Genomic DNA, 26,192 nt, shown 5'->3' with positions numbered 1-26,192 from the left:
TCTTTTACTCGTCTTCCGGCATCTGTTTGTGACATGTTGATGGTTTGTGATGTGTTGGTAATATGGTGCATCTTGTGTGTATTGTTTTGTTATAAATGTCATTCAAATATATCTTTAGTTTTTGAATTGTTGGTTGGATAAAACACGCAATTTGGCGATGTCAACCTTGTAACAGGGAAATTTTGATGCCCACTTTTCATAATTTTCAAAAATTTTAAAGACCAAATGGATTGATTGCTTATTAATAATTAAAACAATCATAGTTGCTCAACTCTGTCCCTTTATCACAATTTCAATATGAAGGCACTCACCCCCTAAACCATCACATAAATATCAATATTGGAAATGAAAAAGACCTCGCTGCTAACACCGACAGCGCCTGCCCGCCCGCTTGCCACATCTCATCTCCCCGACTGGCTCCCTGTTCTGTCGCATCCGCTCTCATCCTGCATCTTTCCTCCTCTCAGCTTCTCCCTCGCCCTCCTCCTCTACTCAGGGATAATCAAATAACCCCGCGAACAAGATAAAGGCTCATCAGCCGTTGCCACTCACCCTCTCTCTCATTTTCTTTCTCACACACACACACACACACCCACACCCACACACACACACACACACACACACACACACACACACCAGAGAAGGCTGCAGCAGTGTGTTTGCAGAGACAAGGAGCAGGGGATGAGGAAGAGAGCAAAGATGATCGCTGACAAGCAGCGAATAAATGAGGGAGGGAAACAGACAGAGGGCTGGAGGACTGATCATAAAGGAGAAACAGAGGTGTGTGTGTGTGTGTGTGTGTGTGTGTGTGTGTGTGTGTCTGTGTAGACAGAGAGTTTATGTGAGTGGCATCTTGAGTGAAGGATTGAGAGCTGATGATGCGCCATTAGGTCCTGCGTCTCTGAACTTCTCAAGCTTGTCAACCCTCTCCAACTATCGCACCCCCCCATCCTCTTCCTCCCTCCATTGTCTTTCTGCGGCTCTACAGTTTAAAATCCTCCACATGGCTTCTATTCCCTCTAATTTGTATTCATCTCTTTCCATTTTTCCCTCTTCCCACCAGCGAGCTCGCGCTGCACTGAGCCTATTCTTGGAGCTAACTCAGCCCCTCGCCGCACTGGTGAGTGAGTGTGTGTGTGCATGCCTTCCTGATCTATTAATACCGTCTCTAGTTATCGCCTCCTCTCTCCACATCTGTGTGATGGCCGGTGTCTGCGGGAGGGTGTGACTGCACAGAGAGAGAGTGTGTGTGCAGACGCATAGCCTCCTCTATAAATATCGTCTCTAGTGAACTCTGTCTTCTCATTTTCAGTGCAACATCTGCAGCGAGACATGTTGACAAAACGAGGACATGGCAGATGTTCTTACACATGTACCCACACACACACGCACACATACACACACACCTGCAGACCAATTAGTAAAAGTCAAATTGAATGAACCTGCAGTTAATGATCTGAATGAGAGAGGGTGTGACTGAGGTGATGGCAGCGTGTGGAGAGGCGTTACGGAAAATATTGTTCCTGTGCTTTTACTTGTTTCCAGGAAAGGATATCAGAGCCAGGGCTTTGTTCCTGAAGTCCACCACTGTGTAGCTGCTAACCAGCGGGTCCACAAAGCTGATCATGTGATGTTTGCACTGGGCGCACTCCTCAGCTGTCACCTTATTGGTGATGATGTCGAGGCCCTGGTACACCTGACGGCGAAGCAAAAGAGGCACAAAAACATGAAAACTGTGAATAAAAATATTCAAAAGTAACAGCTTATAACACGTTACAGGAGAAGAGTCTTTGCAAAAATGACATGAGGCCAGGGACCAGTTGCAGGACATTTCTAAGATTTCAGGACATTTCTAGAATAAAGCATTTCTAGGATTTTAGGAAGTTCCCAGGTTGTAAGGACATTTCTAGTATTTTAGGACATTTCTCGGATTATAGGGCATGTCTAGGAATTTAGGACATTTCTCCGATTTTAGGACGTTTGGAGGAATTTAGGAATTTTCAAGGATTTTGATAAATTTCTTCGATTTTAGAACATTAGCTAGGATCTCTGTCAGGGAGGGCTGGGGATCCTCCACTGGCACTTTTTTTTGGGATAAACAAGCTCTCTTCTGATGCTCTTTTATATATACTTTTATATATACTTAAAGTTCAAAAACAATTCCCAGTGTTAATCACTGTTTTTTACTGTGAATTAGAAAACGGTTTGGGGTGCCATGCAGCAGCAGATCAGGGGCCAGATTTGGCCCACGGATTGTAAGTTGAGTATCACTTGTCTAAGTTGATACTCCTAAGACTGGAAGTTTAATTGAAGTTCATTGTCCTAGAAAGCATGAATCTCTGCACAACACTGAAAAACTGTGTTCATAAAACAAATCAAGCAGGAGATTGAAATATATGATAGCGGTTGTGTGTGTGTGTGTGTGTGTGTGTAACAGTGTCAGAATATGGGCATAGGTTGCTATAGAGGAAAGAATGAGGAGAACTGTATGTCGTCCATGTGAAATGGCTCTGACCATTCCTGCAAATTATAAAACACACCTCCTCTGTCCATTTTTATCATATCCCAGCGAGTGGGCTCCCTCATGGAATTTGACAGCTGGGTGTCATACAGTAGTCCGTCATGATTTTTATTCTCAGACACACACTGAGTCAGTGTGTTTTAAACAGATGTCTCGAGATACAGAAGACTTTATAACTTGTCTTTGTGAAGGCCTTTTTCTGCCCTTTAATCAAAGTCTCGCTTCTGGTGATACAGATACACAATGGTCAACTGATGGGTTCAAACTATGGCAAAATATTAATATCTCCCCTCATTAATGTAAACACACCTCTACAACCTCTGCATAGCATCTGTGTGTAGTCTACCATCAGCCATTCAAAGAAGGAGTACGCGGCTCGGAAAGAGGTGAATCAGCCTCAAGTTGCCAGGAAAACTTTATGAAACTCCTTTGAGTGAAAAAGCTCCGCTGGGATTCTGCCTTGAATGGTGCAAACTGAAAAGATTTGTGAAGCGCTCTATTGTTCAAGAATTCAGAGGAGGAAAATACAGCCTTTGATCATGCGCAGTCAGCCAGTTATTGGGACTGAAACATGGTCCTAAATGAACACACAAGAATTAGTTTTACAGCATGAATGAACGGATGGATGAAGTCACTTGACTTAAACTCATGAGCTTATTTTGTTCTGCGAAAATGATGAAAACTTCCAAGACAGACAATTTATTGTGGGGAGTTTTGATTTTTTGTTTTTCATAATCTGAGTGATTTCAGGTCCGCTGAGACGACATGGAATAGAAAAGACGAAAGATGAGGGTTAGAGGGTTTATAATTTGAAAGCACGGCTACATGCATCCTGAGTGTGTCACAGGTGTGATAATAATGAACAAAATCCTTCCCCAATCAGAGACTGTCCAGTTATCAACAGTAACTAGGAATGGCGGCCTGTTAAGCCCTGGATTTCTCCACTTGAGGAACTCTGCGTGGAGCTGTGGTCAAAGAGAAAAGGTTAATCAACTTGCACTTATATTTCTTTCTAGGCCACCAATTCACACACACATCCACACACTGGTGGCCGAGGCTGCCACACAAGCGGCCATCGTCACTTACTCATCAATTTGGGGCAATTTGGGGTTCAAGATCTTCCCCAAATATACTTTAACACGCAGACTTGCAGAGGTAGGTGGACAACTTGCTCTACCTCCTGAAAGAGTTATGAGTGTTTAGCCTTTAAAGTAAGCTGCAGTTGCTGCATGTCTGTTTAACTAGCTAACTAGAGTGTTACCTCTGAGACCAAGAGTTAGCACAACAAAAATGCTACATTAGCCCCATTGTTGACAAGCATATCCACTGTGTTTCCTCATTGTGTACAAGTCAGTCCTGGATGCTACCATGGTGAGTGTAGTCCAGCTTTAGCAGCTCTGTCCTGGTCTATATTGGATGTGTTTATGTTTAGGCTCCACATGAAATCCGAGAAAAGATCACATTTGCAAAACAAGGTTAGTCCTCAAACAAAAAGCTTTTTCTCTTGTAACTAACCTTAAGGGTTAAGGCATACTGTTAAAATATAAAGTATGTGAACTAAGCAGCCAAACATTTTTCTTATCATATGATATATATTCTGACTTTAGGGGCCAGTGTCCACATAACATTTTTCTCTCCGTTTTCCTTAACCTTCAAATTGCACAAATTGAAATTTTCAATATAAAATATGCCTAATGGAAACACGTCAATTTAAAAAAAATCCCATTTATAGCAAAAAAGTTTTTATGCTTGAGGTGGTATTTCAGGCAATTTGAAAATTTCACAAAACTGCGACTTTTTTGGCTTTTCTACATTGCATGATGCTATGGCTATGTGCTTGTCAGTAGGAACTGGCTCCCTCATGATGCAGCAGGAGCTACAAGAGCTGTTATTGCATCACATAACTATGTAAAGTTGAGCGGATCATCTGGAAGTTTTGAATCCACAATTCCTCTGTGAAACCGTGGACTATCAGCTCCCAGATATCCCTCATACGTGGCCGCTCCCACGTATAAGGGGCTCGCCTTTACATTATCACTTGCATAACGTGATCTTGGCTTGGAAATAATGACGACTAGTGCGGTGGCTGCAATAGAAATAAAGCTGCTGATGCTTTGAAGATCCATCACCATGGTTTCTGGGATGTTATCACCATAGGAGAAGTCGCAGAACATCACTCAGTGGAAACGCAGTCATCTCACAATCATGTTTTGTCGACGTTTCAAAAATATTGCTAAGGTTTTGTACAAGTCTGTACTGGAAACTTCCCTAGTGTCTTTTTTTTCAGTTGTTCCCAATTAGGATCCAGCCACCCAGAGAAAAAGCGCCAGCTACTTGGCTTTATTTGATAGGACAGTTTAAGCATGAAAGGGGGAAAGAGAGGCTAAGCTTAAGAGGACCACAAGTGTGTCTGAGCAGACCGAAGTGACATTTGATAGTAAGTTTATATAACGTACTTGTTGCTTTATGTGCTGCTGCTGACCAGCTAATTAGCTTGCTATCCAGCTCCACCTTTTGTTACCAAGCATCTGTCAGTAGTCTCTCTCTTATTTCAGTTAAGGCAACAACATTACAGACTGTTTAACCCAAAAACATGCAAGGGATGATCAATACAGCTGTACAGGTTATTGATCAAATCCTTGTTGACAGTTTTTGTGTGTGTGTGTTTGTGTGTGTGTGTGTGTGTATGTGTATGTGTGTGGGTTGCGTGTGCTTCACCAAATGTCCCTTAGCACCATGGTGCGCCAAAAGTGGGGAGCAGGGCAGGGCAGAACAACCCAGCCGGATAAATTATTCACGGCTTCTCTGCACGACACCACTGTCAGCCGAGGGAGGGATGGATGCATGGATGGATGGAGAGATGAAGGAGATGGGGAGCACATGAAGGTTTGGAAAGAAAAAGCGCATGGGAGAGGATGAAAGAGTAAAGACGTGAACAGACAGAAGAGGAGACAGAAGAGCGCTGTGTACTTGTTACAGAGAACAGGATGCTCCCTGACAATCTTTGAACAAATTATCCACCACTACCACCCCTCCTTTACCATCATCTCTCTCTCTCTCTCTCTCTCTCTCACACACACACACACACACACATACAGTCTTGCACAGATTGTCCAGTGAACACAGAATGACAGGTAGCAGAAGGATGGCAGAATGATGGAGGAAGAAAGAAAATGCTCTAAGATAAAGGCTGGTATTGTGTGTGGGTGCGTGTGTGACATACAGAGAGACACTTGGTGTGTTTAGTGTCATGTGTGTCTCATTACGAGCCTCAGATTAATACAATTCCTTACATGATGAAAAGACAAAATGTCTTTAAAACACACACACACACACACACACACACACTTTGTTTCTCTCTTTTTTTGTCTACTCATCTATCTTGGATTTAATGCTCAGAATTAATGCCAACAGGGCAAAACCCATCTGCTGAAGAAGATCATGTGATATGAGTGCCCAGGTAGCCAAAACCACCTGACCCAGCATCAGCCTGAACTCGGCACGCCTGAAGAAATAATTTGACTCGGGTGAGACTCAGGATGAATGACGCCCCGGCTGTTGGCTCTGCCATCACTGGGCCGTTATCAAAAATGACACGGCCCAGCACTGGCCCAAACTCGGCATGCTTGAAGAAATTAGTCGGGCCGTGTCCGGTTGCTGGACTCAGGAAGAATGACACCCCTGGAATCAGGCCAAATAAACTGGCCAGATTCTGGCTGCCCTAACTGCCATCAATGGGTTGTTATCAAAAATTACCTAGCCCAGCATTGGCCCAAAGTCAGCACACCAGGAGAGGTGAGTCTGGTCTCCACGTCTTTTTGCAGGACTCAGGTGACATCCGGGATAAATGACAACCCAGAATCAGGCCAAATAAACTGTCCCAATTCTGGCTGTCAACTCTGCCATCACTTTGCTATTATCAAAAATGACACGGCCCAGCACTGGCCCAAACTCGGCATGCCAGAAGAAATAAGTCAGGCCACGTCTGGTTGCCGCACTCAGCTGACAATGACACCCCAGAATCGGGCTGAATAAACTGGCCTGACTCTGGCTGCTGACACAGCCATCACTGGATGAGAACAGCCACTCAATGCACTTTTTCCCCTCTCCTGCTTTTGTCTCCACCCTTTCCTTTACATTATGGCTAACAGGGCCAAAATCTCCCAAAACTGTTTCACCCCAGCAGTAGTGAAGTTTCTTCTCATCCATCGGTCCTCCTCCTCTTCCCAATCCCCCCCATTCCTACCTGCCACTGAGAGAACGTAGTTAACCCTTATGTAATCACTCCTCAATGTAAATTTTACACGTTCTCGTGCAAAAGTGTTGCAAAAAACAGATTGTGATTTTAATTTTGCCTAAACGAGAATGAGGAGACCCGAGAGTAAGAGCAGGCAGAGGGGGAGCAGAGTGTAAATCAGAAAAATGAAAAGAGCCACTTGAGTGGAAGATATGAGGAGAAAAATGCTTTGAGGGGGAGCTGCAAATGAGCGGGAAAATGAGGAAGAAATGAAGACCTCCAGTCGAAGAGCTGGAAATGAGCTACAAATTGCAGCAATGTCTGAGCTCTGCCTCATAAAGGAATCAAAGATAAAAATCAACATCACTAATTGTGTTTACAAGTGTCCTCTGGAGGAAACTGTCACAATAAAAGGAGGAGACTGAATGAGTAACTGTTGAGTATTGTTTTGAATCAACATTTCAAATGATGCAAAAGTGAGATTTTTGTATTTGGGTTGAAGGGAAGATTTAAAATACTGTGATTTAGGGATAAAGAGATGACAAACAGTGGAGGGAGAGCTGATCGGTGCTGAGTTGTTCTTTGGTTTCAGTTAAAGCTGCTCATGATTCACACCCTCTGAGGACCAAACACGAAAAGTTCTCAAAGGAGACTTTCAGAACAATTTTAGCACTGTATCCTTTTATGTAGAGGAACAGAGTTTAACATTTAGGAAGATTTAGTGGAATCTAACAGATTGCAACCATCTGAAATTTCCCCTGGTTAGAATTCCTTCAGTGTTCATTGATCAGGAGCTTTTTTTAGCAGGAGCTGCGTTCTCTTCCTCTCCACAACAAACAGATCAGGTGATTTAAACTTGTAAAAACACGGGATAAAGCAGTTTGAGGTTAAATAAAGTGAGGTGTTTTTCATGCTGCTTGTTGCGAAAGGGATGCTAAATTTGGTGGCCAACACAAAAACGCGAATGGCCCTATCTAGGGCCAGTGGTTGGTTTGTCCAAACCAGCATAAGTTAACATATCCATGAAGTAATTTTTCACCAGTTCCAATCCAAATTAAAGATATCTAGAATTTATTTCTCACTAGTCAAATTGTTAATTCTTGATATCAACATGTTATTTCTTACTAGTGGAAATGTCCTATGCAGATATGTGTAACTTAATTATAACTATTAAAACTTTATCATCGACTTCTATTCAAAATAAATAACAGATATCTATATCTCAGTTTTTTAGCGTTGTAATTCAAAGTCAATTTATCCGTAAGGTAATTTTAACTTGTTGCAATTCTAAGCAATGATACTCATTCATCATTATCCATGCCCACCTATCCTTTTTCAGGCTGATATCAGGGCAGAGATGGGTGTCCCCTGCACAGGTCGCTACACTAACACAGGACTGACACACAGAGACAGACAAATTCATATTTATTGGCAATTTAGAGCCACCTAACCTAACCTAACCTGCATGTCTTTGGACAGAGGGAGGAAGCTGGAAAACCAGGAGAAAACTCACACTGACACGTGGAGAACATGCAAACTCCACAGAGAGGGGCCCCGGTAGGCCTGGGCAATAAACCGAAAATTTATCGATACCGAAATTTACGACGATAACCGACGTCATTTTGCCCATGTCGTTATATTCGGTGTTTAAAAAAAAAAGAAAATGAAAGTTGGTTTTGGTTATGTGTAGGTAGGCTATGTTCTCATGTCCCTTTAAGATGCTGTACTCCGTCAGAGATGTGACTCCACCCCACCCAGGCTGTAACAAACAGGGAAAGAGAGGTGAGGAGATGGAGGACGGTTTGAAAGTTGTAGCGGCTGCTGCGGCGGCTGAAGTAGACGAAGTTGATGTGGTCGAGGGAGAAGGTGAGCAGCTTGTTCCAAAAAGAAATGCTTCATCAATCGTTTGGCAGTATTTTGGGTTCAGCAAGGACGATGTTGACCAAAAAAATGTGAACTGTAAACTGTGCCAAAATAATGTGGCGACAAGTGACAGTAACACATCCAACCTCTTCCACCACCTGCAGTACAACCACGTGATTCAATTCGAAGAAATAAAAAAAGCTCAAAGCGAGAAGCGATCAGGACCAGCAACAAGTGCTTCCACCACCAGGCAGCAGCCTATAACCAAAGCATTTGCTAGTACTCAACAATATGAGCGAACATCAAAAAGATGGATCGAAATCACCAATGCTATAGGCTACCATATAGCAAACGACATGGCTCCCATTGCTACAGTGGAGCGCAAGGGGTTCATACACCTCATGAAAACCATCGACGAGATACAGCCTGCCATCGCGAAAATATTTTTCGAAAACAGTGATTCCCAGGATGTACAGAACAGAGAGAGAAAGGGTCGCTGCTGAGTTGAGATATATTAAGCACTTTGCAGCCACATCCGATCTCTGGTCCAGTCGCACCATGGAGCCCTATATCAGTCTGACAGTGCATTACATCGACGACAAATGGAAATTGTGCACCAGAGTGCTCGAGACGGCATATTTTCCATCTGATCACACAGGAGAGATGGTCGGACAGAGCTTAAGAACGATGCTGTCTGCATGGGACATCAGGGAAGAGGACCTCGTCGCCATAACAACTGACAATGGCATTGAATATTGTGAAAGCTGCCGAGCTCAACGGATGGACGCGTGTGCAATGTTTTGGACACCGGCTGCACCTGGCAATTGGTAAGTGAGCAGATCTTAATGGGGATATCTTTTGGTGCTGACCTGCTGTTACACTGTGTGTTTTTGTGTGTTCAATTGTATAATGTAGGACATATACATAATATACATACATAATAGAGCTACAGCAGTAACGTTTTAGCTATAGAATTACAGTTAAATGGGTACAGCTATTTTTCCTTCTCTTAATGTGTGTGTGTGTGTGTGTGTGTGTGTGTGTGCGTGCATGCTTGCTCTTCAGAAAACGCCCTGAAAAATCAAGCCCCTGTGGAACGGGCAATGAAGGTCTGCAAAAAGATTGTCAGTGCCTTTTCTTACAGTTGGAAAAAGAAGAAGACATTACAGAAGGTACAACAAGAGATAAACCTGCCAACTCACAAGCTCAAAACAGCATGTCCAACCAGATGGGGATCCATGCAGATGATGACAGCAAGGATCCTGGAGCAGAAGAATGCCATCACACAGGTAGGCTATGATCCTTGGTACTCTATTTTATTGTGTGTCTTTTAGTGGCTGGGCTCATGTAATGATTTTAGACTTTATTGTAATTGCTCTGATCTGTCATTTAAGATGAAAAGCGCAATATAAATAAAATAAATAATAATAATAATAATAATCATTATCATTATTATTATTACAGGTCCTGGCTGATGACAAGGCATCAAGGCATCTTGTTCCAAAATGGTCAGACCTGGATGTCTTGGAGGCTGTAAAAAAAGCTCTCGCTCCATTGGTGGAGTTCACCGACGCCCTGTCGGGTGAAGAGTATGTCAAGTCTCATCTGTGAAGCCTGTCCTACACATTCTCCATTCACAAGTGCTGGCTGAGGAAGAAGATGATGTGGCGCTGACCAAAGCCATCAAATCTCACATCCTTGTGTACCTTGATGAGAAGTTCTCAGATCCCCCCCACTGTAGAGCTTTTGGACACAGCCAGTTTTGTTGACCCAAGATTCAAAGCAGCATACATTTCTGCATACTGTGTCACCGCCATTCAAGAGAAAGTGAAAACAGAGATGAAGTCAGCAGCTGCAGTCCACACAGGAAGTACCGTAGAGAGCACCGAGCCACAGCCTTCTACATCATCAGAAGCAAAAAAGCCAAAGAGATCACTGGGAAGCTTTTTCAAAGGAAGTGAGGCTACCCTTCAACTGCACCCATTGTGTCATCTGAGCAAGCAGTAGAAGCAGAGCTGAGCAGCTACTTAGTGTCTCCTGTGCAGGATAGTGAGAGAAATCCACTAGACTGGTGGAGGGAGCATCAGGTACACTTTCCCACTCTAAGTAAAGTGGCAAAAAAGTACCTTTGCATACCAGCCGCTAGCTCCCCATCCGAGCGGGTTTTCAGTTCTGGAGGAAACATTGTTACATGCCTCAGATCCTGCCTGAAACCTGAAATGGTAAACATGCTAGTGTTTCTTAGCAAGAACCTGGAGTAAACACTAGTGCATAGAGTAGAGTGATCACATGCAACAGCAGCCATGAGTCGGATTCACATCTACAACACTAGTCTGAGTAAACAGTTTAGGATACCAAGTCTGCTGCTCCTTTTTGAGGCAACCTGTTCAAGCCCCTCTTATTCGTAATCATCAGTGTTATATTGACATTTCTGCACACGGCACTATTTAATGTATTTGCTTAAAAGAGTTTAAAGCTGTCAATTGTCACCTGTCACATGGCAGTGTTTAGTGTTTATTTGCAATATTTTTTTCGATGTTCTATTGACATTTTTGTTCATGACATTATTTATTATTTTACAAGTGACACTACCTCCAAGTCCTTTACACAGAGATAGGCCTTTGCACAAGGCATTGTTTAGCCTTTAATATTTACTTAAAAGCAACACTACCTCCAAGGCCTTTACACAGAGACAGGCCTTTGCACATGATGGTTTTACCTTTGCACAAGTCATTGTTTACTTGCACAAATGTGAAATTTTTTTAGTTTACAAGGGATGCAACTTGTTTCTCTCATTATAGAGAACCTGATTACTTGACAACTCAAATGTGGCCATTTTGGAGTAAGCTCTTTGTAATATCCATATTTAGAATTTGTTTATAAGAAATTGATAAGAAATTGTATTTTTAATACTTTGTGTTTGCAGGAAATTTAAGTTATCGTTCTCATTTCAAGTAATCTGTGCTTATCAGCTGTTCAATAAATCTTAACAGCTAAAAGTACTTAATTTGTATTTTCTTCATTTATTTTCAGACAGTGTGGTTTTACAGTCCTTTAAAGTGGCAAAATAATTGCAATAAATAGGTCCAGGGGAGTCATACTATGAATGTAACTGCCACAGCCCCATCTATGGCCAAACTTTTTTTTTTGCGCAGGGGGCGCAGGGTTATCATCCATTTAAAGTTATCGAGGTGAGCTGCTCAATATATCGTGATATTGATTTGAGGCCATATCGCCCAGCCCTAGGCCCTGGCTGGCCAGCGGGTTCAAACCCAGAACCCTCTTGCTGTGAGGCAGCAGTTCTGCACCACCATACCACCTATTTAATGATATCTACAACTCTATCCTCACTATAGGCAAAATATCAATTGCTGATATCAACATTTCAATTCTCACTAGTGGCAATGTTCATTGTAGATATGTGCTATTGTTCTTCATAATATCTGGAACTCAGTTCCCACTAGTCAAAATTAAGTGACTTATATGTCTGCTTAGAATTGTCAAAAGTAGGAATGTAACTTCAAAGAACTGCATTTCAGATATCTGAAATACAATTTTAACTCATGGAAATGGCATTTGTACTAGTAACAATTATATTTAAGACATGTAAAATTTCTTTCATAATTTGTCAGAATTTAATTTTATATAAGAAAAAAAAAGAGAAATTCCATTATTCAAATATCATTGTAGATATCTGTACGTTCACATGAAAAATGATTAAGCTAATTTAAAAGGCAGCTTTGTGGTATACAAATGATATGATGCCAACATATCCAAAATAATTTACTGATGTGTCAGACATGTCAAAAATGTAATTTTTGATGTCCGAAATGGGTAATAACATTTCCAAGAGTCACAATCATTTCTCAACTTGTGGAAATGTATTCATAGATACTGGTGATCATTATTCTTATTCTGAAAAAAAGATTTCCGGTATTCATAAATTAAGGTTATCTATATATCAGGATTTAGTTGTTGAAATGTAATTTCCATATGTGAAAATGTATCATGCTAAAAATGTTTTGGAGATTACTTAAATTCATATTTTGAGTTGTCGAAATATCTTTTCCACTAGTTTCTACTTGTCAGCGCCACAGATTAAATGTTAAAGGACTCGTCACATTCAGCGCTCCTCATTCCAAACGCTTGATGTACTTCAATGAAATGAGCTAATGTGGGTTCAGCTGCCTACTCCTTCCTGTCTCGCTTTTAAATGGATGTGAATGGATGTGACCGTGTGGCTTGTGTGCGAGTAACGGGAGGAATGTGTGTGCGTGTGTGAGTGTGTGTGTGTGTGTGTGTGTGTGTGAGACAATGAGCTCAGTGTTCGAGCCATGCAGAGCCTGCAGCCCGCCTGCCTGGCCAACCTTACGCCCTGCACGAGACAGCTGTTCCTCTGCCACATAAATAAGGGGGGAGCATGGCCAAATGAAAGGAAGAGGGCAGGAGAGACAGAGGGGAGAGGAGAAAAGAAGGAGACAGAGAGAACAAACACTCACTGAGACATAAAGTAAGATTCAGAGAAAGCCAAAAGCTGAAAGAACGGGATAAAGCAGACCTTTTACAACAGTGTTAGACCCATGTATCTGATTAGTATTTTTAATAGCCAGAGATGACCACAACAGACCATAAAATAGACAAGGGATACTCAACATGCTCTGCTTGGGGGCCAATTTTGCAAAAAGACAGGAGGCCAGGGGCCAGTCACTCAGTTCCATACATTTCTAGGATTTTAGGACATTTTTTTAGGACTTAGGATGTTTCTAATATGTCAGGATATTTATATGATTTTAGGATGCTTCTAGGATTTTAGAACATTTCTGGGATATTAGAAGGTTTCAAGGATTTTAGGGAGTTTCTAGGATTTAAGGAAAATTCTCAGATGTGTTTAGAATATTAGGATCTTAGTTAGGACCTCTGTGGGGGGGTGTTGGATCCTCCATTGGCACTTTTTTTTTTTTTTTTAATCAATAAGCTCTATTTTGATGCTGTTTTATGCACCTTATGTATACTAAAAGTACAAAAACAATTCCCAGTGTGAATCACTTTAATTTTAATGTCAATCAGAAAATGGCTGGGGGGCCACCTGGCATCCTTTCAGGTCCAGATTTTGCCCACAGGCCGTAGGTTGAGTATCACTGCAATAGACCATATAAAGGATTTAAAACATTAGCTTTATGTGTTTTATTTTATTTTATTTTCCTCGTATAATTATTTCGGGATGCACAGGCAGTTATTAACCCAACTGAGCAGGTCAAGTATCAGCAATATGTCATTGATCCACATATAGTTTTCATTTGAAGGCATCTTAAGAAATGTGCTCACCACTGTGTAGCTGATGATTCTGGGTAGCAGCCATACTTGGCACCCATACTGTGCTGAAATTTTCATTTTAACAGTAGTTTTAGCTTCAGTGAACGATGTATGATGATTGTAAATAACATTTAATAGGATTTTATTCAGCCCTTTCTCATTCCCAACTTGTAAAATAGAACTGCTTTGTCAGTACTTTTGATGCTCAATGCCAAAAGGCACCATGAAATGCTGCTGGACAGCGTCAGGTAATAATGCGGCTGGACAAAACCTGTCGCTGTGTTATTATACAAAGGTGGCGTCCATTAGGAATGCGGACGGAACATGTCGTATGAACATGAAATGCGGCAGCACGGCACCAGATTGAAACGCAGCTGGTAACAATTAAATTTTAAGGAGTGTGAGGTGCTTATAGGTCAGCCAAGAGGGGCAGTGGATGGGTCCTGGACTTTCATGCAGGAGTCTGGTGTGCGCTTCCCCTAATCCTAACCATCCGTGCCAGCTTGTGCATTTGTTGATGTGCCGGCGTTGGTTACTATGTGGTGCTGTTGCTTAAACATAACCACATGAAGCAGCATCCCACCATGTGCTGTTGACATCATGGCAGCGGCATTCTGGAACGTAAACAGCAGACGCAGAAGGATACGTAACTCGTAATATGTAGACGCACAAGTCCAATGCAACATGTGATGAGGTGGGATGAGAATGTGTTATTTTATTCTAAAAGAAAGAAAGAACGAAAAATCTGGGGAAAATGCTTTTTCTTCAACTTTTTTGCACAAAAAATGGAACTTAAGAGAAAAAATAAATGCCAAAAGGTTAAAAGCTTAGATAAAAAACAACAGGAGGGTCAGTCCGTTTGTCAGTGGACTCTGGTCAAGAGAGGATGACGGTACAGTCCGTCCTTACTCTGACCCCTGGACACAGATGCACATTCAACAGCTCCAACTGGAAGCTGCACTGTTTTATTTTTATCCTTCCCTCCATTACACTTACCACAGAATACCTATCCGCTTATTTCCTTTTTTTACCCCTTCTCTCCTCGCCCCTCAAGGCACCATCCTTCAACAATTTATCCCTCCATCTTCCTCTCCTCTCTCTGTGGGAAATGGCCCAGTAATGCCAGACTAATAAATCATTCATGGCGTTGCCCCCCCCCCACCTCCTTCTCTCCCAACCTGCCATCCTCCTCTCCCTCGCTGCTTTACTGTAGTGGCGTCCGCATCACCACACCCGCAGACTGCATACTCACACACACACACACACACACACACACACACACACACACACACACACACACACACACACACACACCAAGAATAAGAGTTAATCAGTGCTCTTTTCTGGCTCTCTCCTACACAGGCTTAGATTACTTGAAGGGATGCATCATAAAATAGGATGTGGGAGGCAGCATCGGCTGAGTTACAATACAAACTGATACGTCAAAGCCCAGACAGGTCATAGCCACAGCAGACAGATAGAGAGACAGTGGGAGGGGGACAGAGAGAGAGATGCACAGAGAGGGAAAGAGAAGGAGAAAGGAGGAGGAGGATGACTGCGAGCGAATTAGAGGGATATAACACGTCGCTGGACAGTGTTTGAGCGTAGGATGTGTTTAATGCGCAGATAAGCAGGTGGTGTTGGTGTATGGGTGTGTATGGTGTAATAACCTCTGGCCAATAATAAGCCTTTCCCCTCCCCACACACACACACACACACGCACACACACACACACACACACACACACAGAGCGCTCCAATCAGTCAGTTTCATCACCATCACATTTCCAAATTTATGACTTAAAAGGCGAAGCAGCCCTCAGTGTTTCTACCAAGAACACCTCCTTCACTCCACTTTTATGGCACTATGAGGGTCAAGATGACACATAACAGCTTTACTACTGTTCGGGCCAATTTCTCACATCCAACACAAAACCACAAGCCTGACAAATTGTCTGCCTTTGGCGCAATTTTGGTTGCTCATGTTTTTTGAAAGAATACGGCCACTCCCCTGGTCTATGCATGCTGAAAGCAAAGGGTCAGCGGCCTCCGACACCCCCAACAGCCTCACACTCTAAAGTCATGGTGCATACATGTGCATGACCTGTAAAATTGCCCTTTAGGACCTCTGATGATGCTATGATACCCCCCAGCCCCATGCACACATAACTCAAACACACAGTCCTTAAACACCCTGCAGAAAGAGCATTTATCTTGTGGTAACAATGTGTTTTTAGTTAATGCGTTCACCAGGAGACAGAGGGTAACTGCCCAGAGAAATCTGCTATCACACAAACTGTTTGGAGGGAAGAAAGTGGAGAATAATTCAAATCCTTCATAAAGTGCTGTCAATCAGGGTGTCTACATGGATCACACTGCAATCTATTGCTTTCTAGGACCTTTTCAAGATCATTTTTAACCGAATTTAAGACAGATTTTTGAAAAAAAAATCATCATTTTCTCATTTAAGCATTCCAAAGTCCCATTTCACTCAACTTCCTCTTAAGGCTTAAACCGTTTCACTAACACAGTTCAGCCTCATCTAATCAGCGTTAACTCGAGCCAGGCTGGAATAAGCTCCAACTCAATGCGCGCACCGAGTACAAAAGCAGCCCCGAAAAGAGGATATTTTAACCCAAAAGTAAGATTAAATGAGAGCCATGTTCTTCTCAGAAGCAGAGCAAATTTGCTGATGAAGCTCCATGAAGAATATAAAGCAGTATATACTCGGCGTGAGGTGACGGCCTGGGGAGAAATACTGAGACTAAAAGCAGAAGTTATAAAAGCCTACTTATTATTTTTAATTGTATTTGATGATAAATGAACAGTCAGACAGGCTTACGACTATGTCTGTATTATCAGTAGGCTAGATCATATCAGGTGTGTTTAAAATGATTGTTTACCCTGCATTAGCTTTAAAAAGATTAAACGAATTTAAAAAAATCATTAAAAACAACACATTAAATAAGGCTGCACTGTGCATAACGATTACAATAACAGCATAAACCACTATGCTCTGAATAGAAAAACTATGAACCAAAAGGTGACTTTTGCGTTTTGGAACATGAAACAGTAAACTTAACTTCAAAGCACAATCTACTCAGTCCTTCACAGGGGTGACCGTGAAGACAATCAAGATTTACTGAAATAGGCTGGCCTTATATCAAATAATCTACTGGCTTTTTAAAACAGTAAATATGGTGAGACATGATTTGATTTTTTTTTTTTAGACGTATTATGACATTCTTTGTAATTAAATCATTTCTCATACTTGGTTAAAAAAATCTCTGAAACATGGAACAAAAATGGTAAAATGGACTGTACTTTAATAGCACTTTTCTAGTCGACCACTCAAAGCGCTTTCACACTAAACTGTCACATTCACTCATTCGCACACACATTCACACAGTGGCGGCAGAGGTGTCAGCTGCTACTCAATACCCATTCACACGCGGCATGACGTGGCATCGGGGGCAATTTGGGGCTCGGTATCCTGCCTAAGGATACTACTCACACTCCAATGACGTGGCGTCGGGAGCAATTTGGGGCTCAGTATCTTGCCTAAGGATACTTCGACATGTTGCCCGGAGGAGCCGGGAATCGAACTGCTGACCTTCCGATTAGAAAACGACCCTCTCTACCTCTGAGCCACAGCCGCCCACCATGAAAGTGGGCTGCTCTACTGAGCTGTCTTTGATATGGCACAAAAATTAAACCTGACATTTATCCTGCCAATAGTTCAGAGTGTATGGTCATTAATGTCAGTTAGGTTAGTCTATATTTTGCAAACAGGTAACATACCACTGAACCTCATGCTGTCTTTTTACATTATACTTATATAAAGTAGAAGTATGTTATGTATGTGAAGTATGATGTTCAGTGGTGTATTTAAAGATGTTTAACAAAAAGGTTGATTCATTTAAAAAAAAATTATGTTGAATAAATTAAATTAGATTAAACATTTGAAATATTTATCGCAATAAAGACCCCACAAATTCAAATTTAAGACTAAGGCCGAATATTTATAAAAATTTAAATGAAAATATAGGACTATATATATTTTCGGACACCCTGATTAACAGAGTCATGCTGGTGGTTTTGTGTGATGGAGCCAATTTATTCACAAAGTGGACGTCATATCACTGATGATCAATTTTGATTCATTTCCTGCCTACAGATGTTTCAATTTATTTAATTATCCAATTGAAAGCTCCAGTGAGTAGGCTTTAAAGGAATATATTGTCATTAAGGTGACCGCTGCTGACAATTAGGCTTCCTGCAAACCTCCTGAATGCTTGGATCTTAAGTTGTAAGAAAACAAAAGAAAAAATGTGAGCACACATTAGCATGTGTTGGATGAGCCACCTGCACCGGCATGCTTAAAAGTGTCGTAAATGCACGACTTGTAACTTGAAATTGCTTTATTCTGTGTTTTTACCTGTTTGAGGGGCTGTTAACGTGGCAACGGTTCTTGCATGAAACGTTAAACGCCTGTGGCTTGGACTTTCGTTCACACAACAGCATTTTGGGGGCCTGAAAACACATAATTTTTGAAACCGGGTTCCAGAGTGTCATTTTTTGACAACGCCGCCCCTTCTTTCGTCGTGTAAACTGGGAATGTTCCGATCCTGTGAGCACGGTGCTGAAAGTGAAAGTCAGGAATGAGTTACTGATGTTCACCTCTGGTCAGAGAGGGAGAGAAGCCTGACTGACACATGTCAACAGGCAAGTTATAAGCTGTCTACGTTTACTTTTTTTTTTCATAAAAAAAGGTCTGAACCTTCAGGTGCGCAATTTTAAAACTAAGAATAGAGGAGGAGGAAAAGATATACAAATAGAGAGGTATGTCTTCTTTTATAACATAAAAAAGGCAGTTTTGTGTGAAGACGTTTCATTTGAACTACCTATCTCAGGTAAAAAAATCAAGCAAAGCTACATAATGGTGCTCAATAATGATGCTATGATAGCTGCTAAGAATTGAAGGATTTTTATGAATCATCTAAATGGAGAGCCACTAGTTTATATAGTTCATTACTGCTGCTGCTGGCTGCTTAGTGCTGCTCTTTCTACCCAGCAAGTACGTTAGCTATTGTGCTGAAATTAGCTGACCAATATGAACAAATAATTACTCATATTGTTCAGCATGTGTAACTGTTTAATTGTGGTGCATCCTCTTTTATTTTATTAATGAATAATCACAACAAAGAAATAATTGATGCACTGCAGCAGTTGTTTGTCCTATACTGTCTGCTGCAGGTTCATGTTTTTGCTTGTGCAGTAATTGGCTAATGTACTCTATAACTGTCCAGATGCACTCAGGTGACTTTAGCAGAAGCTCCCAGCAGCTGCCAGAGAAGGGCCTTCTAATTTACATCTATACATCTCTGTGAAGCGGGAACATGTAGACAATTATTTGTGGTCTCTGAGAAGCTGCTGTTATCATTGTTGTTGTTGTTGTTACTGAATATTACTGTTAAATCTTGTTCCAAACTAAATGCAGGTCTTGGTCAATTAAATCAAGTTGGTTTGTTCAGTGTTGCTTTACATTGAGTAGAATGAAACAACAGATTTAATGCAGTGGTGTAACAGTGTGGATTGTATGTTTAAATCCAGCTGCAGGTCAGACAGCAGACACCAGCAGATCACCACATCCACGCAGTTTTATAGTGTAAATCTCAGTGTCTCTGATACACTTCAGTAATTAGTACTATTACTTAATGTTCCAGTTAAACCTTGTTACAATATCATAGAAATCCAAAAGATATTTTATTGGCATCCTGAAGTGTCTGCATCCTTAGTTAAAGCACTACGAAAACTTTAATTGCTTCTGTCAAAATAGTCATTACCAAGAGGAAGAGAGACAAGACAATGACTAAAAACAGTCTACACACTATCTTTGCAGCTGCAGATACCCTTGACATGAAGAGTGAGACAGGCAGTCTCTGCTGTAATGTGAAAGAGTTCATAAACGAGACGGCGTTTGAACGATGATCACAGCTCTGAGTAAACCGCTCTAATGTTTCAGTCTGAGCACTTGTCACATGAATCACCTCTGGAGAGGACTCACTCTGTCCCCTCACTGTCATCGCACACGTAAAATGTGTCTTCTTCTTACCAATAATGCTTTGTGCCTGGATAAATAGTCCTCTCACCTCAGGTGACACTTGATTAACAAATGCAGGCAGTGCAACAGTAACTGCTGACCTTGATGTAGTATCATTATACACTACACATAAACTTAAACACAATATTTTTGTTTTTGCTTCCATTTTTCACAGGTATAACATCCCTTTCCCATTATATATATTTAATTTTTTTTACGGGGAAAAAATTAACCAAATAATTTTTAAAAATTTCTGCAATTTTTTTCAGGACATTTTCTGTTTTGTTTCTTCTCTTTTTTTGTGCTTACTTTCAAGTAATTTCCCTGTAACTTTTTACTAATTTACTAGCTAACTTTGCTTTTTTTGGGGGGCCATGTGCTCTTAAGTTGCCTATTGCCTTCCCCACATATTTTTGAAAGAAATTGCTCAGAAATTGCTCAATTGCTTAGGTTTCACAGGGTTAAATAACTGGCTAATTTAGGACCTTTCACTCTCTGGTTTCTAATGACACAATTCAGCTGCATATAGATAAGACGACAGGTACAGTGAGGACTGTAAAAGCTTAAATCACACTCATACTGTACACACACATTCTCCCATCAGTCCAGCCTGTGGGGAGTGAGAGAGCCTCTGAAGGGACCCCCGCTGGTCCCAGGACCCCCACTTTGGGAACCCTAGGTTTACACTACTTAGCAGCGTCTCATTCACTGGCAGTACAGAATGAGCACTTGTGTGTGTGCCATAGATAGCATGTTCATTTAATGAGTGAATAATGTCCAATGAACTGTGGGTTGAGGGCATGGGCCAGGGGCAGGGGGGGGGGGGGGGTGTTGAGAGGGACACAATAGGAGTGTTAGGGTAGTGTGGGAACCAATTCTCCCCGGGACAATAGACACTTCCCAGTGGCCACAGCGTGCCCATTCACTATCAGCTGCTGGGCCAGCGGAGCATGGCGCTGAATATGCACCAGCTCAGCACAATGCTGCTTTCTCCCAAACAAGACCAGACTGTTTCCTATCCCAAAGACAACACAGGCCCGCTCCAGCCCATACACAGCCTCATTCTCACATGAGCAGTCTCTTTCTCACTCACTCCATGTCTGCATGTCTCTGTCGCTGTCACACACACCAACAGGAGGACAGCAACAAGGCCGGGGATTGTGGAGATGGGCTTGGGCTGCCGTGCCGTAACTAGGCCACAGTTTCTCTCCACCAGGGCTGCTGGTCGCTCAGATATTCTGGGCTCAAACGTTATTAGCGTAACCCAGTTTACCCAGTACCAGGTGACTGCTGGAAGAGTGCTACCCGCTGGGATGCACACTCTTAAGGACAATGCACACCACCAAGAGGCAGAGAGGAGGGGGAGGAAAGATGGAGCTGGAACAGGAGGAAGGTGATGAAAGAGTGAACGGGGATGTGACTGGGTGAATTCTGCAGTCAGAGGAATCACTGCTAGCTCATTTGGATGAAGTGGAGTTACTGTGGGTGTTTCTGTGTGTGTGTGTGTGTGTGTGTATGTATGTGTGTGTGTGTGTCCACTCTGCGCTCTGCTGTGACCCAAACCTGTACCCAACCTTTTCTTTTGTGTGCACGCCCTCTGGTTGCTGTGGCAACGGAGCCTGAGAACTGAAAGGCAGGGCGGGGCTGAGAGACAGAGAGAGAGAGAGAGAGAGAGAGAGAGAGAGAGAGAGAGAGAGAGAAAGAGAAGCGAAGAGATGCAAGCCTGAGAGTTTTTTAAATGTCATGGCGTTGACACACACACACACACACACACACACACACACACACACACACAGAGAAGTGAAAGTGAGAATAGAATATCTTTTCATGTCAACACAGTCATCTGTCATACAGCCCAAACATCTCACAGCTTATCTATAAACCTGTAACTACTTCCTCTTAACCTTTTGAAACCTCAGCAAATCTGAAGTAAATCTACTTATTTCTTGAAATTCTTTAAACATTTCTCACTCCCTTTTTCCCCATATTTTGGAAAGAAAATCACACCAATTTGCTCAGAATTCAAAGGTTAAAATACATGTGAAAGGCATCTGAAAACAGCACAAGAAAAGTGATGTCCCTGGTTTCAAAGGGTTAAATATGCTTATTTGTACAGTGATGGATGAACCAAACCTTATCTTTACAGTGACATTTCAACATTAACAGTTTAAAATATAAGATTTTAACAACATTAAAAAGTTGTTTTGAGGCCTAAAGAGTAGTGATCACCTTCACATTTACCCTCCAGCCAAACTTGATTTTATCCTCCATCAAATATCTTAAATATTAGGACACATTTAGACAAGAACGACTCTAATAAAAACTCAAAAGTCCTTCTTTTGCATTTTCAAAAAAATCTGCATTCATATGATAACACTGTAAGAACAATCCTCATATACCAAGATCCACAAAACAACCAAAACGCTGTAGTATGCATGCCAGGCCAGTAGCTGGCTGTGTAACTTTGTAATGACACACCACAGAAGAAGACCACACTTACAAGCAAAGTGCAGCTGTGATGTCAACATTTTCAAGGGATCCGCACACTGCCAGTTTACACAGCGACAGAAAGGGTGGCGTTTTCAAAAGATTACACTCTGGAAACCTGTTTCAAAAGTTTGCGTTTTCAGACCCCCAAAACACTGTTGTCATGTGAATAAAAGGTCAAACTGCAACTAAAGTTTGACCTTTCATGCAAGGTGCCGTGTAAATGATCCCCTAGACTGTGCAATAACTGTTTTCATGCTGCTAACACTGTCCTCTGCAGATGCAACACACCTGTCCAGCCTGATTCCATACATCTAAGAGCAATGTTTGCATTCACTTATTTACTGAATTAAACTTTGTATTTACTACTTATAGAGATACGAGTGACTCCATAAACCCAGAAATCTATTATTATTTAAGCACCTCTGGTTCTCTCCTCTCAAAGTCAATGGGTTTCTTCAATGTGTTTTTGGCCTTAAATAAGGTCTTTGGATAACAAAAGATAAAGAGACTTTGACGTTTTGTTCTACGATGTAAAATAAGTCAGTAAATACCGTACTGTGAACTTCGAAGCTTTTATGTTTCTAAAAATTTTGGTTGCTGACTGGTGGCTAGCTGAGACTACAGAACGTCATCACGCAGAACAGCACTCAACATGGCTTTACAGCCTTGCAGCAGTAGCGAAGCGACCAAAGTGTATTTTGTTCATAGCCTTGCATAAGCTTTTAACTTCTGGCACCTGTATTTAGGGTTCAAAAATCCTGAAAGTTGTGTTCATTTGTGAATATGATCTTGCTGAACAAAATGTGTAAGTATCATAAACATTTGTTTGCAACAGAGCTTATTTTCTTCAATGATCCAAAATCCAATGGAAAAACCCCATCAGCTTTTTGACGTGGGAACCAGGGCAACGCTAACATCTGTGTTGGCCCAGTCATGCTTGTATGGTAGATGTTCATATTTGAGCGTTTTACAGATAGTTTTCTGTTCAATTCATCCAGCATTTCGCTGCTGAGACATTTCGCTGTCAAGTTTGTGGTAGGGGGTCACTTTGGTCTTTTTATTTATTCATTAATTTTTTATCTTTTAATTGTTTGTCTGTCCCTTTGTATCATCTCACTCAAAATTCAGATGTTTTAATGGGTCTGTGAACATAGTGCAACAGGTGGAGCTCTCCATGAGTTCTGTTTTGTCCTCAGCAGCAGTTTGTCACTCACAGGCTGGATAATTGATCTCTTGATCTGTTCATAGCTGATCAGTTCAAATTGATGGATGAGAGTTAGGTGTCACTTTCAACGCGCCTGATGTTCTGCTGCACCCTCTGCTTGTTTTTAGCTTCTAGCTTAATTTCTGATATCAGCCAACTTCAGTTGCCAAATCTCGAAAGAGTGTGTTGCAAAGCAGACATATCTCTGATAAAATTAGTTTTCCTCTGATCTTTCCATCTGAAAAAATGCCATTTCAGTTTGAGAATGTTTAGAAGTGCTGGGGCTTGTGACAAATGGGTTCAATATTGACTTCAGTAACTCTGGGACTCATAATCTGGACTCTCGTTCACTTTTCCCTTTGGAATGAATGGACCCAGGGCTGCCGCTAGTCTCCTGAGGAGGCAGAGCAGTTACCAAACCAAGCCCCCAGGAAGTGCGCCAGACTATAGAGCAAATTTTACATAGTGGCCAAAAGTGGATTTACACCATCGGAGTCTGTCACGTGATGCCATGGGGCCCGGAAAGACTTTTTCCCATTGACTTACATTGATGAGACAAAGACAGAGATGTCTGAAAATCAGTGGATAGATTTTTGGGAGCATTAAAACCCCCATGGAATGTCACTGTCAAGATTTAATCCATTCAGTTCAATAACATTTGTAAAGTCTTCACGAGCCACAAGGTTAAATTATTTGATCGCCAAGCTGGCAAAGTGCAAAAGCTGTTGTCAGTCGCTCCACTCGAAAAAGTTACCCGCTGAAGACCCCTCAGCTGCGCTCAGCAGTAAGTCTCTAGTGTTCATGCCTTAGGGGCCCCATGAGGCGGAAGAGCCAGGTTCTTTAATACTGCGTAAACAGAGTTGTTTTTGCTTGAGACTAATGATGTGAATGTTATTTAATGTGCATCACTGTTTAAGATTCAGTGAACTTGTTCGATCACTTAATGAAACATAAGCTGAGGTACATATGTGATGGAAGGGAGGTACAACAGATGTGATGTTGGACACAGCGTATTGTGATTAAGCTAATGTACATCCCACACACACAAGCTTGTGTATATCATATAATACGAATATGATGTACTGAATTTTGGACGCCAGGAAGATTAGCTGTGTCACTGCTATCAGCTAATGGGGACCCTTTTAAATAAATTAATAAATACTGACTGTATAAAAAAATATCAGAAATGCCTTCACCATTGTGTACCACCCTCTCCCCTCTCAAAAATACAGAACAGTCCCTTTCCAGCTAGCAGGGAATATTCCCTCAACATTGGCTTACATATCCAACAAGTTGCAATAATGTTTTAAAGAAAACATTTTAATCTAATATTCAAAGAATATTTTAAGGCTGTTCATCATTTCAGATAATGTCCCTATAAGGTAAAGGCTGACTAAGACATAATGTTATTACTGCAACATTCTGAGGATTTGGTGATGTTTATAACACATTCCCACAATGTTACATAAAAACAAAGGAATCTTTCAAAGTAACATTCATATTTTTTTAGGACTGAGATTACAGAACATTTTTTATGTGATATAATGTGATAGGTTTACAGAAAAACAAAACATTTTAAACGCCTTATGATGTTTGTAGAGAATATTACTTTAAGAAGCACGTTCTGGGAACTAAAAGAAAACTTGCCCTTACAAAAAACTGTCATAAACTAAACGTTACTAAAAACTGCATTGGTTGCATTGTACCATTCTCGGACAGTTTTTAGAACCAAAAATTGCTAGCTGAGTTAGATGACTTCATGTATTTAAACAGACCTTTAAGGACAGACAGACTGGGCTGCGTGTCTCTAACAGGATGTCCAGTTGAGTCCAGCTGCTGTGGACCTGGGCTGTAGTGTTGGACAGGAGTCAGTGCAGACCGTGCAAACTCGTCATGGAGATGAAATATCGCGATATAATGACATTTTACTGTCGTTTTCTCAGTCTGACAGACTGTTTAGCTACCAGCTAACGTAGCATTTAGCTATGGACAGCCTCGTCATAGAGAGACACGGTGAGACAGCTGACAGTCTGCTGGCTTCTGTCTCTGTCTGCTTTAATTTAGCAGCTCAGCACATGTTTGATTCGTCTTTACTCGAATTATTTCCATCATGTTACAGTGTCACACAGAGCATAATGGCTGCCATGTCAAGGTCCCCCTGCTCTTCCCCTCATGTCCCCTGTTCTCCTACCTGCATGGAGTCCGCGCTGATTATTTCCCCCTGAAGCCGTCTTCCGATCTCGATCGCTAGCTTGGACTTCCCGGTGCCGGTAGCCCCTAAAATCACCACCAACGACGGAACCATCGCCTTCCGTAAGGTACAGTGCACGCTAACAGCGGACGCCGCCATGATGCTGCTTCATCGGCGCCCAGCTGACTGCAACACGCATGCGCAGTCAGAGCAGAGATGAGAGGTGGGCTCTGTTACCAGGCAACAGGCAGCCGTAACTGTGGCAACACTG

At 41.8% G+C, this 26,192-nt stretch overlaps 1 protein-coding gene across 2 annotated transcripts in view; it reads right to left on the bottom strand.

Moving 5' to 3' along the window:
- The window catches only part of trit1 (tRNA isopentenyltransferase 1), a 56,001-nt gene extending 29,809 nt beyond the window's left edge, over positions 1-26,192 (bottom strand). Inside the window, exons 1-2 of one of the 2 annotated variants that reach the window (XM_042507105.2) lie at positions 25,922-26,192; positions 1,556-1,696 (exon numbers count right to left, since the gene is read on the bottom strand). In XM_042507105.2, coding sequence (XP_042363039.1) covers positions 1,556-1,696; positions 25,922-26,080 — 300 coding nt within the window. In that variant the 5' untranslated portion in view covers positions 26,081-26,192. The remainder of the gene's footprint in view (positions 1-1,555; positions 1,697-25,921) is intronic. The other variant, XM_042507106.2, reaches the window with a different exon arrangement.

The sequence above is a fragment of the Plectropomus leopardus genome, chromosome 17, assembly GCF_026936395.1.
Source record: "Plectropomus leopardus strain MGB_pleo_1.0 chromosome 17, ASM2693639v1, whole genome shotgun sequence".
In the NCBI taxonomy this organism is placed as follows: domain Eukaryota; kingdom Metazoa; phylum Chordata; class Actinopteri; order Perciformes; family Serranidae; genus Plectropomus; species Plectropomus leopardus.
The sequence above is the reverse complement of the archived record's forward strand: the minus strand, read 5'-3'. Positions and strand labels throughout refer to the sequence as shown.